This window comes from Macrosteles quadrilineatus, unplaced genomic scaffold, assembly GCF_028750875.1.
Source record: "Macrosteles quadrilineatus isolate MER2022 unplaced genomic scaffold, UCM_ALF_1.0 Scaffold_4__1_contigs__length_99947679, whole genome shotgun sequence".
Classification (NCBI taxonomy): domain Eukaryota; kingdom Metazoa; phylum Arthropoda; class Insecta; order Hemiptera; family Cicadellidae; genus Macrosteles; species Macrosteles quadrilineatus.
This window is the reverse complement of record NW_026542597.1, coordinates 74,229,933-74,249,594: the sequence shown is the minus strand read 5'-3', so window position 1 is coordinate 74,249,594 and position 19,662 is coordinate 74,229,933. Positions and strand designations below refer to the sequence as shown.

At 37.1% G+C, this 19,662-nt stretch overlaps 1 protein-coding gene across 1 annotated transcript; it reads right to left on the bottom strand.

The window, feature by feature from the left end:
* Positions 1 to 222: 222 nt before the first annotated feature.
* Positions 223 to 14,064, bottom strand: LOC128993055 (uncharacterized). The gene is made up of 4 exons (XM_054416810.1): positions 13,893 to 14,064; positions 6,709 to 6,827; positions 5,086 to 5,358; positions 223 to 4,068 (listed from the first exon to the last, which is right to left on the bottom strand). The coding sequence occupies exons 1-4, from the start codon at positions 14,062 to 14,064 to the stop codon at positions 223 to 225; spliced, it is 4,410 nt and encodes a 1,469-aa protein (XP_054272785.1).
* Positions 14,065 to 19,662: the final 5,598 nt, after the last annotated feature.

Genomic DNA, 19,662 nt, shown 5'->3' with positions numbered 1-19,662 from the left:
TATGAAACGTCTGGAAATATCTAGGTAGCGCTTGAATACGGAACATGCCGCCCGCCTTGAACCGTACATGGTTCAAAACATTGAGAAAGTTACAAAGTGACACATAATGAATATGGATTGACATTGAAATATAAGAAACATAGATTAAATATATATACATAACATTGAAATAGAAATATGTTTGAAAATAGAATAAACATTTTGTTTGGTCTGATAATGAGATCAGGGGAGCGGGTACACCTTGGTAGCAGGACGACAGAAGGTTCCCCGCTGAGTCTTGATGGTGACAACTCGGACGATGCCGTCCGATCCAGGCGAAGTCTTCACTATGCGTCCAAGAGGCCAGAGTAGTGGTGGTGTTCTAGGGTCCTGAATTATAACGAGATCACCCACTTCTAGATTCTTGTTGGGCTTTTCCCATTTCTTTCTTTGTTGTAGCTGATGTAAATATTCTTGATGCCAACGTCGCCAGAAGCGTTGATGTAGGGCTTGTACAGTTTGCCAATGGTTGAGACGATTTTCGGGAACTTCTTCAAGATTTGGTTCCGGTACTGCCACAAGAGAAGTGCCGATAAGAAAATGACTCGGAGTAAGGGCTGAGATGTCGGATGGATCTGCGGATAACGCTGTCAAAGGTCTCGAGTTTAGTACAGCCTCCACCTGTGTGGCGAGTGTTATTATTTCCATTAGTGTTAGAACTCTATCGCCTATGACTCTTTTCAGATGATATTTAGAACTTTTTATAGCACTCTCCCATAGGCCTCCTTGGTGGGGAGCGGCTGGTGGTTGAAAGTGGAAATTTATTGAGTGATCTAACGCGAAGTTGTTAAGAGCATCTTTAGTGTTTGATTCCTTGATGAAATTCTGAAAAGTTTTCATGAGTTGCTTTGAGGCTCCAACATAGTTAGTTCCGCAATCTGAGTATAAGTGGGCACACAATCCACGACGAGAAACAAAACGTTTTAGTGCAGCTATGAAGGAGTCTACAGATAGGTCTGTTACAATTTCTAGGTGCACAGCTTTCGTAGCAAAACATACAAAGAGGCAGAGGTATGATTTTAACCGTTGAGTGTTCCTAGTTGAATGAACTTTAATGTCAAAATGTCCACTATAGTCCATGCCAGTGTGATAGAATGGCCTTACAGGTTTTAATCGAGTTTCAGGAAGATCTCCCATCAGTGGAGGTTTGTTTACAGGCTTAAGTCTGAAACATCTTTGACACTTGAAAATCACAGATCTTATCACGCTGCGGGCTGATAATATCCAAACCTCTTGAGACAGAATAGACTGCAGCAATTGAGGGCCTGCGTGTAGATGCTTTAGGTGATAATGCATAATCAACAGTTTGACAGCACAGTGAGATTTAGGTAACAAAACTGGATGTTTCGCATCTTGTGTAAGGTTGGAATGTTTCAACCTGCCGCCTACTCGCACTATTCCACTGTCATCAATATATGGGGATAAACGAGCAAGTTTTAAGCTGCATTGAGATCCCTTTTTGAGAGCAGAGATGTCATCCTTAAATGATGTATTTTGTATGAGTTTAAAAATTCTTAATTTCGCAGACGAAGTTTCTTGGCAAGTAAGTCGGCCGATGCGGGAATCATTGGCTTGTAGATTATGAATGAATCGCAATATATATGCCATGACATTTACAAGTTTCCTGAAACATGAATATTTTTCCAGTATATCAAAATCAGTGAGTTTAATCTTCTCTGTGGTTGCTAGAACGTTTAGAGGATTTGGCCTTATTTCAAGAGTGTCATCATCAATAACAGGTGTGAATTTTGGCTTAGGCCAAGAATCTGACGATGACTGTAACCATTCCGGTCCATTCCACCATAAATGATGAGTCACAAGTTGAGAGGGTGAAAGACCACGAGTGGCGCAATCTGCCGGGTTGTCTTGAGATTTGACATAATTCCATGAGTGAGGAGAGACCAATTCTTGGAGTTCTGAAATACGATTGGCAATGAAGACTTTCAAGCGGTATGGAAGAGTACGTATCCAGGTTAGGACAATTGTGGAGTCACACCAAGCATAGATTGATTCAATCTTCATATGAGCAGAGAGTATGTTTGAAGAATATTGAAGAAGTTTTCCCAGTAAGTGAGCGCCACAAAGTTCAAGCCGTGGCAGAGAAATTCTTTTCAAAGGAGCGACTTTTGATTTAGAGACGATGAGATAGAGCCTTGTATTCTCTTGAGAGTCAGTGACACGAAGGTAGACAACAGCAGCGTAGCCTTTCTCTGAAGCATCGCTGAAGCCGTGGAGTTGCACAGCCGTATGCAGAGAAGTAGAAATGTAGCGTGGAATTCTTAATTCTTGAATTATTGGGAGTTCTTCTAAGAATGAATGCCACTTGGTTCTAACATCATTTGGAACAGGTTCATCCCAAGTTAGCCCTGTTGTCCAGAGATACTGAATAAGTGTTTTTGCCCAGAAAATTACGGGTGTAAGAAATCCTGGTAAATCGTACAGTTTAGCGATTGTAAATAATATTCTTCTCTTTGTAAGTATAGCACTTATTTCAACATCCTTAACCTTGTAAGAAAGCATGTCAGACTCTGGAGTCCATTTTAGACCTAGGACACTGAAGAAGGCTTCACTATTTTCAGTTAACTCCACTGGAGTCTCTTTGTGTTCAATTGGGACTTGGTCCAATAGTTGGGGTGCGTTGCTAATCCATTTTCGGAGTTCAAAACCTCCTCTAGAGAGCAAGTTCTTGAGTTCATTCTGTGCAGACAAAGCTTCATCAAGACTTTCTGCTCCAGCGATGATGTCGTCATAAAATATTGATTTAGTTAGAATCTCAGACGCCTTGGGGTATGAGTGACCCTCATCTTTGACCAATTGTTGTAATGTTCTGATTGCAATGAACGGGGAACAGTTGAGACCGTAGGTGACGGTATTTAGCTTTAAGACTTGAAGGGATTCATCAGGGTTGGATCGCCAAAAGATTAACTGATATTTCTTGTCATCTTCAGCCACCAGAATCTGGCGGTACATCTGTCGTATATCACAAGTGAACACAAACTTGTGACACCTAAAGTACAGCAAGACATCACTAATATCATTCTGCAACTTAGGGCCAGGCATGAGGATATCGTTTAGGGAGACGCCATTATTTGTTTTGGAACTACCATCAAATACGACTCGTATTTTGGAATTAGGGGGATTCTCCTTAAATACTCCATGATGGGGTAAATAGTAACATTCACCAGAAAGGGGTTGCTCACATGCACTCATGTGACCTGATTTGATGTAGTCATCCATAAATTCGGAGTATAAATCTTTGAATTCGGGCTGAGCAGCAAATTTTCTTTCCATCGCTTTAAGTCTAAGTTGAGCTGTACTACAAGATTCACCTAATAGAGGATGATTTGGTCTTTTCGGTAACTTAACAACATATCGACCAGAGTTATCACGTGTATGGGTTCTTTCAAAATGCTGTAAGCAGAGAACATCTTCTTCTGACTGAGTCTTGACACATGTCGGGGGTTCTTCGATTGACCAAAACCTTTGAAGTGAACTGTGAAGGTCTCCATCATGTGTAGTGAGAAAAGAAACAGTTTTTGGGATTGATAACTCAGATGTAGCAACAGGAGCTATGCCCATTACAACAAATCCGAATATAGTTCCTAAAACTTGGGGCAGGTTATGGCCTAAGAAGTGCTGCTCACCAGTCAGTGAGAGAGCGAATAAATCAGCTCCGATCAATAGATCAATTTCTCCAGGTTTATCAAAACAGGGGTCTGCAAGAACAAAATCATTTAAAGATCCCTTCACTTGAGGTGAGACTGGGATCTGAGGCAGTGGTGAAGTGATACGATTCAAAACCAAGCATGGATGATGGTAGGCTAAGCGTTGACCATTAACTGCAGATATATCAATGTGCACTATTCCTCTAGAATGAATTAGTGAGCCAGAAATTCCTTGGATTTCATCATGTGCTCGAGTACGGGAGGCACTGATGAGCTGAACAGCTCTTTCAGATATCAATGTAAGTTGAGATGCAGAGTCGAGCACAGCACGGAGTACAGTTTGCTGACCATCTTTGGAAAACACCTGAACTAAACATGTTCCAAGTAAAATTGTTGTTTTAGTTGGGTTTAACTGGCTAGACAATCCTACAAGAGCACTTTTATTCACTGGTGCGGTGACATGGCTTTGGGGTGCGTTATTTGTAGACGGCTTACCATATTTTTTTTCAAAAACCTTGGTTGGGTAACTTGGCTGCTGTTGTGTGGGAGTTGAGTCATGTAAGAGAGTGTGATGTCGCTTTGAACAAATTCGACACACTCTATGAGAAGGACAGTTATTAGTATCATGTAGATGGCCTAGGCAGTTGGCGCATAGATTATTTTTACAAGTGAATTCAACTCTATCACCTCTACTTTTAGCCTGAAAGGCTTGACACTTGTATATATTGTGATCGGATGCTTGACAAAACTTACAAGTGTTAGTCACTGTGACGAAAGCTGTTTTAGCTTGAGAGGAGTAAGGTTTACTATCTCGAAGAGGTTTAGGCCTATAACTATTAGATTGAGTCTTTTGCACTGAAGGGTATCTTGTGTTAGCTGAGGGACCAAGACCGATACTAGCTACTTCTAATCGTTTAAATTCTCTTTCAAGGAATTGAATTAGATCATTTACTGCAGGTATGTCATTGTTTGTGATGCGAGAATCCTCAAAAGATTTTCTTAAATCAGTAGGTAACTTTTTCAAAAGCGTTAGGACAAGCAGAGTATTTTCAGCTGTTATGTCATGGTTGAGATTTTTCAAAACTTGAGTGTTCTCTTTATAAACTGTGAGAAAATGTTGGAGACTTTTGAGAGAACCACTACTTATGCATGGCAAATCAATGATTTTTGTAACAAGCTGAGTTACAACACGCCTTTTGTTATCATAGCGATCCTTAAGCAGCCTAAGTGCAACATCAAAGTTTTCTGCAGTTATGCTTAAGCTCTTTACTAAATCTAAGGGTTCACCACTTAAAGAACTAAGCAGATATTGGAACTTACTCACAGGGGCCAAAGTTTCATTAATATTAATAGAAGCCTCAAAAATATTGTAGTAGCTAACCCATTCTTCGTAGCTACCGCTGAATTTGGGCAACTCAAATTTGGGCAGTCGCAGAGATGGTTGGGTGGGAGGTGTTACTTCTTTAGTTTTAGCAGGTAACACTATTTTCAAGTCACTGATCAGAGAAATGTACAAGTCCGAAATTTCATCTTGCATAGAGCATGCTTCAGTTTCGTCATAATCAGAACCAGGATCATCATAGACCACTTTATCGAATAAAGCTTTAAAATCAGAGAATAAACCTCTAACTTCATCATCATAGTTGTGTAAGCGCTGAATGGAAACAACATTTAATGATTGAGTTTCTGAGAGAGTAATTTGGGCTGACACAAACTTGCTTATTTTCTGAAGCCTATTTTTGACAAGTTTTGCCTTTTTCTCTAGTGTAGAGAATCTCATTTTAACAGACCATTTATGTAATCAAAAGAGTAAGCTATAGGCCTAAGTTTATCATAAGTTTAGGCCTACGTAAATATTCACCAACACCTAAATATCAAAATAACTCCAAGTCTTAGACCTAACAATAATGCAAATTAATAGCTCAGAATAAATCAATTCATTTACATTCACTCTATAAGAAATAATGAATGTAAAATTATATTTCACTTTACCATCAGACCCAGGATAGACATAGTAAATAAAAGTAAAGTCTATTTAACACAAGTCATTTAATTTGAATCAGTATTTTCGCAGAATATTGAGTAGGGAAGTATTTATTATGAGCAATATCCTTAATGTAGACAAGAATCGATTCAACCACTAATATTTCGTTTAATATTCACACAAAACAATATTTTCCAAGATGTAAATAAACTTGAAGGTTACGTTTATATTTTGATTCAATTCACACAGCTGTATGTAGCTGGAGTGTGTTTTATATTCAGTCAGCTGATTTCCTGTGCTTGAAACTGAGTTTTACATATGATCAATTTGAAGAAGCAATATCATTGGGCGATTTATTCTGTTTTACGAATCTCGACGCTCATTGGTTCTTGCGACGAGCAGACTGTAGGCAGAGCGCTCTAGTGGAGAAGTTCGCTACCAAGGTGCATCGCAAGGACAGAAAATATAAAATGGCTGACTTTCTGATAAGTGAAAATATGTTAGAAAATTAAGGACGAAACAAAGTGCAGACAAAAATTATTGTTAATGACAATAATTGATATGGTGAATTGATTGAGAAACTTAGAGAAAATATTAAATATCCTAACTAATTCCTGATTTCAAATAACTAGTTGAAAGGAAATATGACGTGATTCATGTAGCAGTGGGAGGACATGAGCATGAAACTAACATGAAATATTCACGTCTGAGATGGCACAGGGGAATGGAATAAAATATTATTTATTCACCAAAACTAGTAATGGGGAATACAAGTGCTGCTCTAATTATTTAGAGAAGTGACACTTTTTAGAGTTTAGTTGTACAATTTTAACAGTTACAGTAGCTAGGCTAATAAAAGCACAATATATTATTAATGATAAGATTTTCATCCGACTCGACAGGACCAGCGGATGGGGGGTAAACTTGCCTAAAAATGTTCAAATGGACTGTATGTTGAAAGAGCAATATTAAAAACTTGTCACTAATTATTTAACAGATATAATGAGATTGATGAGGTACCTTCCTTTTAACTGAAGTGTTGAGAAGACGAAGCCGGTAGACGTACACGAGTTTCTTTTGCTGGCCAGCTATTGCGTATTGCTCGTACACAGACCCGGACCGGCAGTAGTAGTGTTTCACTTCACAAATGTTCAATAGTTCACTTTTAATATGTGTCACTAATAATAATTAAATACACTTTGGGGTTAAGAGATGAGAGCAGCAATTGGGAGTTAATTGTGCCGGGGACATGTTAGTAGTTGCATGAATGCAAGAGAACTGGGGCGAGATTGGGGTTTCCAGACATCACGTGACAGGACAAAGGTTATTGTATGATATGAAACGTCTGGAAATATCTAGGTAGCGCTTGAATACGGAACAGAACCATTTTTCAAATATAGTTGAGGATGAGCCTAGAGGGTCACAGAATTATCACTTAGTGATTGGCATGGTTTGAACCTAGTACCTCTAGGATCGAAGTATCACGCACTTGAACTAGACCAGTTTCTTTCTTCGCCACATAACCGCGAATGGTAAACTACAAACTAACTACAATTGATTTAGTGGAATTTAATTGTTTATTTGGCAAAATTAACAAGTTTGGAAGGTATAGGAACTTTGTTTTGAAATGTACAGTGACACCTTTTGTAATAAGTTGAGATCTTTAGGATTGGTTAGTTGAACTGTGCAATGTGTTTGCATTCTTGCAACAAATCTGCATGAAGAGGTTTTATTATAAAATGTGTAAGAATCATGAATAAGAACCATGTTAGAAGTGTGGCATTGCAAACATATTCTATACATGCTTAACGTTTCTACAAAAAATAAAATAGAGCGTAAAAGTATCGGGAAAATAAAAAAAATAAACTAAATAAAAATCCCTTTTTGTAAAAAAAAGAAACAAACGTAGAGCAAAATAAATTGACCTAAAAGTGAGTGGGTGACTATGAACACCTGTTTGGTGGTTTGGGCCATCCATCTTGGCCGAATATACGACGACATCCTGATTTCGAGTGGGAAAATTAATGGGATTCGCCTACCTGAAGACATCAGGACACACCTGTGAGAAGATAAGTCCTGCGACTTGGAGAATAAATCTCGAGTCTTCTTCTAACCGTTGCCTTGCTGTCAGGTCAAACCCAAACGATCTCTTCAAAACATTTGGGAGGTAGTTTGTACTTAACGTGTATAGTTCAGTTGCTAATCGTTAGCTAGCAGTACACTATCACCGAATGTTCGCACGAATGTTTCACCGAATTTCGATTTTCGACTACGAATGCTACCGAACGTGAACCCGGAACTCGCCCAGTACACGCTCGCCCATGTTTTTACGAACATGCTTGCTGGTGGTTACTCGTATTTGCTCGTCTCCTTTGACTCGTCCTAAAACAAACAAAATGGAACTAAGGCGAGCACGAATCATGGCAAGGCAAACTATCCCAAGCGTACACGAGCAGACCGGGTACAAAACCTAATATATATACAAAAATATGTATACACACTCGTGCTCACCTTCACTATTATACTTCGCTCGCCTATGTTCGGCGATAGTGTACTGCTAGCATTATACATTTTGTATAAGTATTACTACTTTATTACTTAGAAATACTTTTTAGGAATGGTGCACAGCATAGAAGACAAGTTAAGGCCAAATTACATCGGACGTGAAGGGCAGCAATTGCTGCTATGGGCCCCCAATTTTTTTTTCTTTATTTTTAAAACAGCAAAAGAACCTGCGAGGATACACACATCATTTGCATACATAAATAAAACAGCATGGGTTAAGAAAACTAATTCAAAGTCAGCAATTGAAGTGTGAATCTTCTAAGTAATATAGTACTTATATAATACCTAATACTTTCCTATAGCTTAATTTTGCACCCCTTCTTTCTCTCAACATTTATTTCTATTTATTTGTATAACACTTGCTACATAACTATCCCACAAAAGGTACGAGAACCGAAGTCAAATCCTCCTGAATAATAAAGTGGAATCCCCCTTTTCTTAACCATCACTTCACTTGCTTGCAGTTGCAATCAAAGAGACTAACGAAGACTTGTTCTCGACAGCATAATGCACACTGATCACTAAATCGATAAAGGAAACTCGTCCTTTAAGACTCAGCCCAAATTGTTTAAATTAAGGAGGACGTTTACTTTGACTTGGGGTAGAATCAAGGTAATGAAGGGAACATTAGGGCAAACAACCACTTAAGTGCTACTTTAGGGCGCAACCGTGGCGGGCGTGAGTTATCTGTTAAAGGGTGGCGCCAATTGGCAAACAAACCTGAAGAATACAATTAACGGAGGGAACGCGAAGTAAATACATCCTGCCTGGCCTAATGCATGCCTTGTTTAGAGACTTGTTTTTGAATTGAGGTAGCTTTCTTTCAGCCGTTAAATTTGTTTGTAAAAAAATATGATGGTGCTTTCAAGAACGTGGGATCACGACAGTAAAATACCTAAAGACCCGTGTACGGGGTTTAAACTTCTAATATAGAAACTAAAGAAAATACTGATCAGAAGTCATGCTTTTATCATGTGATGTTATTGGGAGGAAGGGAACGCCAGGAAGGGCTGCCAAAGTTTAATCATCGAGCATGCGATTTAAAGGTAGAACCACCACGCCAAAGATACATGACAGAATATGTGCTATCCCCATCACAACCTTCAATAAAGTCTTATTCTCTAGATCTCGATCTTGACTTACTAAAAACTGGAGCCTTGTATTCTCCTGCGGAAGCTGTGGTTCTTAGACCCCAATCTAATTTTTTTAGTTAGAAGGCAGGTAAAGAGTGACTCACAAATATTATCCTGTCTTCAACTCTTCATCTCAATTCAGCATCTTGCAAAATAAACAAGAGCTATCTAGCAGAAGTTTCAGTTTCTTCAATAATAATTCGAAGTTTCAGTTTCCGTTCTCTGATTACACACAGCCAGAAAAGAATATGCGTAATCTGAGCCCAACGGTTTAAAGAACTACATCGTTGTTGTACATGAGTTGTTTATATCGTTGTCTGAACCTATCCAGCAGATATCCCAATATGTGGGCTCCAACCGACTTGTATATGCATATAATTGTCGATTTCAACTCTAAAGACAGCCTCCGAGTTTTTTTAGATACATTTGTCCCTCCGTCCAAATAAATTTATCCCTGATTAAAGTATTCTGAATCTTCGGAAGTCTGAGTACAGCAAGGGAGATCCTTAGCATCTGGAGGAGAAGCTAATGTCTCAAAGGCTCAACTATAAAGACAGCCTCCTAGATGTTTTTAGATATACTTGTCTCTGTCAAAGTACTTTATCCCTGATTAATGAGTTCTGAACCTTTACATATTTAGTCCGAGTACAGCAAGAGGATCCTTAGCATCTGGAGGAGAAGCTAATGCCTCAAAGGCTCCAACGCAGGATCAACAACACTCGATCCCCCAAACGCCAAGTCCAGCAGGACCAGTTTCTCCAGACTCTGTCTAGTTCTACTTTGACTCTGGGTCAATAACACTCGATCTCAACTCGGCAGCAGACAGAATCGTGGCTGCGAACATCTGGGGGCTTATTGTTGAGATTGGAGGAGGAGATGGGAGAACAGATTAGTCTCTCCCCCCCCTCTTGACTACTACGTCGCCGTAGTAAGTTTGATGGTTCAGTGACCTGGAGGACATCGTGTTGGCAGTCCTGTAGCCATAAACTTTGCCGTCTGGATGCGCTCGTGCCCTCGCCCCACGATTTCTGTCATTACTGTAATTGTCCTCTCACGTACCTCTGCTTGTTTATTCGAGCTCACTGGATAAGGGGATGTGTTAAGTGAATTTCCCTCGTAAAGGATAATTTGTTCGGAATTATGAGTAATGTCAATAATCAAATCCTGTTTGAGGTTTGTTAAGTGTTTCTTGGTAGTGTCTTCTTGGGTGCAATTTTAATAATCATAGTTTTTGGTAGTTTGAGTACTTATAGATCTAATTAGCACAGATTCTTCTAGGTCAAAAACAGTAACTAGACAATGTAACTGTCCATCATGAAATGGTTCCTGCTAAGAAACAGCTGGATAGTCTGTAAAGAACTATTGCATCGCTATTTTTAAGGATTTGATTGAATTTAACTGAATAAAGAAAAGATAAGAGTGTCAAAGCAACTGAGTGGTAACCTATAGAGATTTTTTGGCAACGATTAGTTCTAACTACTTTACTATTTTATTATTTTCACCTATTGAACATTTCTAATTAAACCAACAACACCATGAAAACTTTAGACCTTCAAAACATGGATAAAATATTTCATAGCTTTGATTCGAACAATATGGACCTATTCTGAAATAATCAAAGAGTCAGCGCTCCGACTCTTCGCGTTTCATGTCAAATTCAGAGGCCCTCTCATTTGCAGCTGTTATGCTCTTGTTTCGGATTATTTGTTGAGCACTCCTATGTTGTTTAACTTTCCTTCTTTGTTTTCATTGATGTTATCTACCTTCAGGTTTTCAAAAGGCATTTTAATTGACAGAGCTTGTAGGGCTCTTGATTGTTCATTGTAGCTTACCATTGTCTTGTTTGAACATTTTGAGTAGACTTCAAAAACTCTCATTCGGAAAGCACTCCTACACATTCAATCAGTTTTAACCAATTAGGCCTACTTCAATTAATTAATTAGTCTGTTTTTGTTTTGCCAACTGCGAGGTCCATGTAAACATCAAGAAAATTACTTTGTTCTACCTGATATTTACTAACGTTATTTACCGATGACTAGATTTTAAAATTTCATTAAATAAGTAGCATATTCTATTCAGAACAAATACGACAAACTCGTGACATATATAGTAGTATAAGAAATACAAACTACACCCAAAATACACATACATTGAAAACTCCGTATTGAAAGTATTGCATGTTATATGGATTAATAGGTCAAAATTGTAATTCTTAGAATACGAAAAACATTAAAATAACACAACAGAATTGTTTAGCAAAAAAGATCATAAAAACAAAAACCTACAATGGAAATCACAAAAACAAACATCTATGTGCAACCGATTTCTAACATTTTCTCCAATTTAAAATAATAGCATAAAATCGCGATCTCAAAGCACTAGAAATAACACAACCTCACAAAAACCCTCTCAACAAGAAATAATTTGTAATACTAGAAACGGAAAACCAACAAACTAAAAAGCTATGTGAAAAAGTACTCTTTAAATTTAAACAAAAACGATCATTATAGAACGATAAAAATGAAAAATACAGTCAAAATAATCACACAAAAGGAGAAAAACGTAAAACGCGATAACCTAAAACACATTTTTTACAAACTATCAAGAAAACATGAACAACAGGAATCCACCAACTACAGACCTAAACAAAAATATATGTTAAAAGACCTAATGTTAAAATAAACGTCAAAACCACAATCTCTAAAGCATTACAAAACCTGACAAAATATAATGTAAATATTATAATGCGAGATTTCAAAATAAAACTATACAATTAACCAAAAAAAAGGCAACCTCATAAAAGAAGTACTAAAAACAACAAAAACTTCAAAGAAAGAACAAAAAGAACCAACCAAACTAAAAATTGAAGGTCACAGAAAACCTGACATGAACTTGAATTGAATGGAACCCGGTAGCGAACCAGTCATAGCCCTTGACCTATACAGTTACATTGTTGTGTGAATTGTGTGATGTACCTGTAAACATGACAATGAACTACAAGCCCAGACTTGTACAGATAACGGTAATGCTTACAAAGGTCACGAGATAGTAGCAATACTACACAGCTTCGATACTACATTGTACTTCCCCAGCTGGTACATGGGTTAGCACTCTTAGGGTGTATTTGGAGGTCTAGAGATAACTGCACGGATTTACATTGTTTGATTAATTAAATCACTGGAGGCATTTCCCGTTTTAGCTAATTTCCTATTAAGTAAATAAGCTATTTATAATTTCAAGGTTGTATGTGTCCGGTGGTGGTGGGTGTTTTGTTGTTTACAATGTGTTTCTAGTTATTTAACCACCTTCAAAACAGTTGAAACTAAGTGTTCTATAATCTACTTGCAAATTATCGCTGGTTTTCTTTTACTTGAGGATGAGATGAAAATTTATATGTAATGGAACTTGGTTTTGTTCCCTAGTATAAGCACAGAAAACGTACAACTATAACCCAGAATGCCAACCGCATGGTAAAAAGCATTAAGCGTTTTGAGAGAGCTTTGCCTGTCAATCCGTAGGCAGCGCCACCAGCGTTGCCGTACAATAGCATAGCAACGCTGGTGGCGCTGCCTACGGATTGACAGGCAAAGCTCTCTCAAAACGCTTAATGCTTTTTACCATGCGGTTGGCATTCTGGGTTATAGTAGTACGTTTTCTGTGGTATAAGTGAGTAAGGTATTAGACGAAACTTTATTTGTGTTGGATCTTGGTTTGGTAGGCATTGTAGTGGAACTTTGTTCAGTCCTCTGGCAAAAAAAGAGTTAGGTGGAAAAAGAGTAAAGTATTAATAAATTGTACAATATAAAAATAGAGAAACATAAGGAAGCTAGTACACTCCAAAGGTAATAAACCTGAAACATGCATCAAAACAGGTATAAGTTCTATTTTTGTATGCCCCACTATTTTTTCTAATCTTTTCGTGCATTTGATTTTATACTTAAAAATTTGGGATTTTCTTAAATAAAAAAAAAACTCCTACTACTTTTTGGCTAGTTTACCATTGTACTGGTAAACATTGGGTGTTCAATACATCATTTTCAAGGCTTCCAAACACCATTTTACCTAGACACAACTTATTGACTTTGTCCTTTAATGGTGCTTCCAAGGTAAGGTACAGCCATAAACTTCCATATTTGGAATAACCATGAGAAGAACTGGTCTCGAGTCCAACATTAACTTTAAGGTTTACAAGGGTTATGAATTATTCAATCCAAGTAGTGTGCATGTGATGCAATAAATGTAATAAATTACATAAACTTGGACACGATAGAATAACTGAGTAAAATAGCTATTGAAAGCTAAGATTGGCTGTAGGCCTACTGAAGTTTGCATTGATCCTATCTTTATGAGCTAATGCAACCAAATCTTTTACTCAAATAAGACAGCTGGAAACTGACCTCTCATAGAGTGCGTTTATATAGTTTTTAATTGGAGCAGATATTTCAATTTAGGGCATCTATAGTCAATAATATTCAACTTCAAACTCCACTCTTTTCTTTTCCTTACACTCCAGCTGGCCAGCAAGTCGTTTATAAAAGAAACGGTCCAAACCCTGGTCCACAAATAAAGTGATGTAGATCGCGTAGGACCAGTAGCAGCCCATGAATATGTAACAATCATAGAGAGAGAAGGAGAGAGCGATTCGACGTAGGAGCGAGAGAGACAGAGCACTGGGCATATCTAATGGATATCTTAAACAACCTGATCAGACCGTATTAACATACGCTGAACCGCTTAAAATCCCGGTGTAGTGGTTATGGAAATAATCCGAAATTTACTGCGTGTAAATGTAATGTAATAGAGAGTTATTTTGTGGCGTGTTCTGCTTTCGTAGTTGTTTTGAATATGAATAACTAGATATGTGGTACTACGGATCTAGTGATAATCTTGATCCAGTTGATGGTGACGTCCGTTTCTATGACATCTGAAGATGGTAGCTGAAGCTACTTACTCTGAGGTTTACAGCATCGGTTTTAAAATAAAGTTCACAACAATCCAAAGAACGCTAGTTTCATCAAAAGTTTGCATCTTGTTTTAGTTCTAACGAAAAAATTGTGTGTTTTACAAGAGCCTGTAATCAACTTTTTCCAAGCCACAACCACACAACAAAATGTTTAAGACCTAAATTAACATCACCTTTTGTCATCAATTAGACATTTTGTTGCAAAAAACTACTGTATAAAGACAGTTTTATGAGTCTGAAACTGAAATAGTTTCGCTACTAAATACGCAAATAAACGGATGATGAATCAATTTCAAATATACACACATAGCCTATGTTGATACATCAAATTAGGTCAGCAAAAAAAATCCCCAGTGAGATCCACTGATATACTCACACATCATCATCGTTTGGATGACATCGTTTGGGAGATTATGGATCATAAACAAAAACGAATGACGTCCCTCTCCTGAATGTAAACCTATTTGATTTACTATTTGAAAAGAACTATCAAAAAAATATAAACTGGAGGATATAGTTATTAGTATAAGATTTCGGGCCAGTAACGTAATGTGTTTATGTTTATCAATACTGTTTAATACCAATTTTTGATGAATCCGATTCTGATCTATTATCCCCGTGATAATAGGTGTAGGTCACTAGGTATATAAGTTTTTAGGCGTACCTACCACCACGTGAGCACGCAACATACAGCTGTCCGTGTGAAAAGCATGCATTCTCTAAATTGAAACCGACGATAAATAGTCAGGGATTGCCCTAGTGCCTTATAATGGTGATCGTGAAAGCAAGACACAAAGGAAATTCTAGTTGCTTAAATTCAGAGGGTTGAAATCGGATGAAATCATCAGTTCTCCTTTAAACTTATCACTGATAATTTTTGCTTCAATCAATTTTGGTGTCATTATGTTAATCGTCAGTCTGGTAACGTTGCTCAGCTTCGGTGGATTTAAGCTTCGAATTATTATTTTTGGAGTTCCTTCTTTTAATGACAGTAATGTGGTGGGTTAATGACAAATTGAGAGGCATTTCAATACCTGATATTGCACGCACGATTATTATTAACTTTTTTACTTTTTATGTTTGCATATTTAATAGTGGAGAATGTAAACGTTGTTGAGTGCACAGGTGTGCTGCGATTGGGGTTTAATATATTTTGACTTATTCAAAAGTAAAATAGTTTTCTGTGCTGCACTCGGTTGAAACATTGTGGCTCTATTTCAAATCATGACTAACAGCATGTTGTGATTATTCAAACCTACGAAACAGTTGCCTGGTAACAGCTAGTTATATTTATTCGTAAATGTTGTAGTTCAAAAAGTCTGACGTTGGCCTACTTAAAACCTTCTGTGGCGGAGCCCTATTGATGGATCTGCACCAAACTTCACACAAGTCATCCTTGAGTAATGCCCAATAATGCCTGAAAGTTCCATTACAATCCGTCAAGTGGTTTTGAAGTTCATAAGGTACATACATACATAGTTCCTCTTTTATAGGTATAGATATAGATATCGTCAAATTGATAAAAATGGGAAATTTACTGTCATTAACTCCACTTTTTTCCTTACCAGATTAAGAAGATTGACCGCATGAGTCATTTCCGACATTGTGCCAAGCAAATTGGTATGTTTCTGTATCCTCCTTAGATATTGAACATTTTGTTCTTGTGAGTCACTACGAACAACACTTTATCTTAAGTTTACTTAGTATATTAGAATAAGAAAAATTGAAGTTTTAGTTTTGAGTTTGACTGTACGTAGAATAATCGTTAAAAAAATTATGGTAATGGTACAGTAAAATGTAAATTGAACATTTTACCCTGGTAATAATGTTTGGCTGCTGTAACACCATTACTGTTCACTCTGACAGACATGGTCCAACACTGATGTTATCTCGGGCCCACGACGGCTCCCGGGGTGATTCTGGACTTTTATATCTACAAAAACAAAAACAAAAACCGTCCCCAACAGCCGGACCCTACCAGAGAATAGATGTTACTGTCAGTGTAGTATAGCCTCTTATAGCATTTGTAAAATTGTTAGACATCCTGTTATCAACATTTGGATTTTAATGGAGGGAAAACTCCGATACAGAGGAAATTCTCCTTACATGAACAAATTTAAATGAAATTTTTGGAACACTGAAAATTTGTATGATTTTTTAAATGGGTATTTATTGGTTCAGGATTGATTTAAGTCTACTAACAGTACTTTTAAGTTTTCCTAAATTTTGTATTGTCAGAGTAAACTATTATAGATTTGTGAAGCATTCTTGAAATATTTTTTTTTCATATTTCATTATTACGGTGTATTGTATTACAATAATTATTTAAGTGCTGTCTTGGATAACGCTCTATTATACTATACTGTATTTGCCATCCTTACGGATCGGTGACTGAATTAATTTTGAGGCTTGTTTCCCCGGTAATAGTAGAATGTATTCATTTCCCATGACTTTATAAAATTTAAAACCATACCAAGGGATACGTAAAAACGAAAAAGTCTGTCCTTGGTCTAGGTCTTAACATTAGATATACGGCAATAGCTTATTCCCTGTATAAAAAAACTCACTAAAAACTGTGCAAAATAGTAATGATTAATTAATTGTTAACCTATATCTAAACAGAGCGTTTCAATATCAGAGTATTTGAACAGCAATTGTATTACTTCACCTAGTTGCACTGGCTCAATTGAAACAACTTATTAGTTTGGAAAAGGATATTCTAAATTCAGAGGTTTCCGATTACAAGTAACTAGGCAACACAGGACTACATAAAGTTAAACTCAACACCGCACTTATTACACACCACCGTACACATGGGGCGGACTGAGGTAAGATATTTACGTGTTTACGTCATTAAAGTTGGTTTATTACGAGCGAGATATTGTTTTCGAACCACCCTTATGAGGTGTACCCGTGGGAGTAGATCCGGATGATATTTTATTGACAGAGCAGATGCTTAAGTTTGAGAAAGGAAATAAAAAATCACCCCTTTTACAACCTAAATATTTTAAAATTATCTGCAGTGATTGCTTTAGTAGTGTGGCCTTACTACACTGCAAAAAACTCAATATCATAGTTTTACGGGTTTACCTATTAGTTTCAACTGTTAAAACTGTAGACAGTTTTAAAATGAAAAAGAACGTACATAAAACTTTATCACTAACAAAGGGCACTGTTAAATGTAGTCCCTGTCTTTTTCACCAGCTAGTTTAACCGTACTGTAAGGGCCAACTTATTCTAACCTAGAGCATTTTTTATATAAACACCAACTACCATAGAATAAAAATAGCCCAACAGTGGCACTCTCAATGAAGTCTACCACAGATACCATGTCTACTTATCCAAAGACAATGGATTGACCATTTACTTTTCACGCTGCCCGAAACTAAAATGACGCTCGTTTCGTAACGTCGATTCCTATCAGTCCGTCAGTAGGTCAGGAACCTTTTAGTCAGTAGATACGTCTGTCTGTCCAAACCGAACCACTCAGTCATATATCAGTATGAATTAGCTTTTAACGACTCGCCTGTAACTACGCGATAACACAGGCATAAACGGGCGAAATGGCGCGAAACTTAAGGGTGTTTGGTCGCAAATTTTCATGTCTGATTTTTTGTTATTGTTTAATTGTACTAAAAATTAGAGATACAAATATATAAGAAAAAATTTTTTATTTTGAATATTAAGCGAGATATGGAGCTTGAAAGTAGTAAATTTTTAATCTTTGGTACCAGTTCACAGGGAGAATGGGTAATGCGATTCTCACCAAAATTTACATTCAGGTGTGGAAAAATAAGATAATAATCACTAGCTATTTAAAATTAAAAATTTTAAAAAAATGTTATTTTTTATTTTTTATAAATTTTTTAAAAATTTTAAAAAAAATTTAAAAAAATTTAAAAATAGCTGTTTGTTTTTGGGAAAAATGTATCTGTATGTTGAAATAAAAAAAAAAGTGATATGTTAACTCGTTTGGGCTGTGAATTCGTACCTTTGATGCCTTGCGCTGTCGGAGCACTACTCGATGAGAGTTTGTACACTAACACCGGTGCTTTAGAATACTTTAACATCACGTAATTATTAACATCCTTTAACATTGAAAGAATACGTTTATCGTTGTATTCTAAAGCCCCGGTGTTAGTGTACACACTCTCAACGAGTAGTGCTCCGACAGCGCAAGGCATCAAAGGTACGAATTCACAGCCCAAACGAGTTAACATATCACATTTTTTTTTATTCCAACATACAGATACATTTTTCCCAAAAACAAACAGCTATTTTTAAATTTTTTTAATTTTTTTTTAATTTTTTTTTAAAAATTTATAAAAAATCAAAAAATAATTTTTTTTTAATTTTTTTTATTTTTAATAGCTAGTGATTTTTATCTTATTTTCCACACCTGAATGCAAATTTTGGTGAGAATCGCATTACCCATTCTCCCTGTGAACTGGTACCAAAGTTTAAAAATTTACTACTTTCAAGCTCCATATCTCGCTTAATATTAAAAATAAAAATTATTTTCTTATCTATTTGTATCTCTAATTTTTAGTACAATTGAACAATAACAAAAAATAAGACATCAAATTTTTGACCAAACACCCTTAACGGTTATGGCGGGAATACACGCCTGTGATTATCACTTGAGTAACTGTTTGGTGATGAGCAGACTGCTGAGCGATTGTTCTGAAGTGTGTTTATGTCGAATTGGCTGTTTGGTTTTGATTTAGCGTAAATGATGTAGACTTTGGATAAGATATTAAGGTTATGTTATAGTTGCGACAAGTCTACCACTCTACCAACGTCCTCTTCCCAACCTCAAATCTCAAACCTACAATTTCTTATCTGGCTCTGAAAATCAACGACAATCCTACTCGATCAGATATCACTTTGCCGATCCCAAAATCCCTCCTAATTCCGCTCAGCAAAACACGCCGTGTATAATTCGCGGTATCGGATATCAAATTATTCAATAAGACCCCGACGCTGCAGCACCAACTCCGGTCAGCCACGAGTATGCAAATGGGGCAAATAAAACGAACGTCGATCTTATCTTGTTGTTTAAGATAGCCATTAAATATGTGGCTGAGCGTAACGTTGGCCAGTAGCAGTGTAGAGGCGTGGAGGGGCCCGGGCCCTGAGTGGCCCCAGCCGGCGCCAGGGGCCCCAGGGGGCCGGGGCATGCTGAGGTCAGTGTGGATTTGGAGTCTAAAAATACTACCTGATTTGTAGTCTTGACATTGTGTGGAAATGTATTGGGTCAAAGGTATAATGCGAGGTGGTGTAAAAGTAGATATGGTATATCGTATTAGGGTG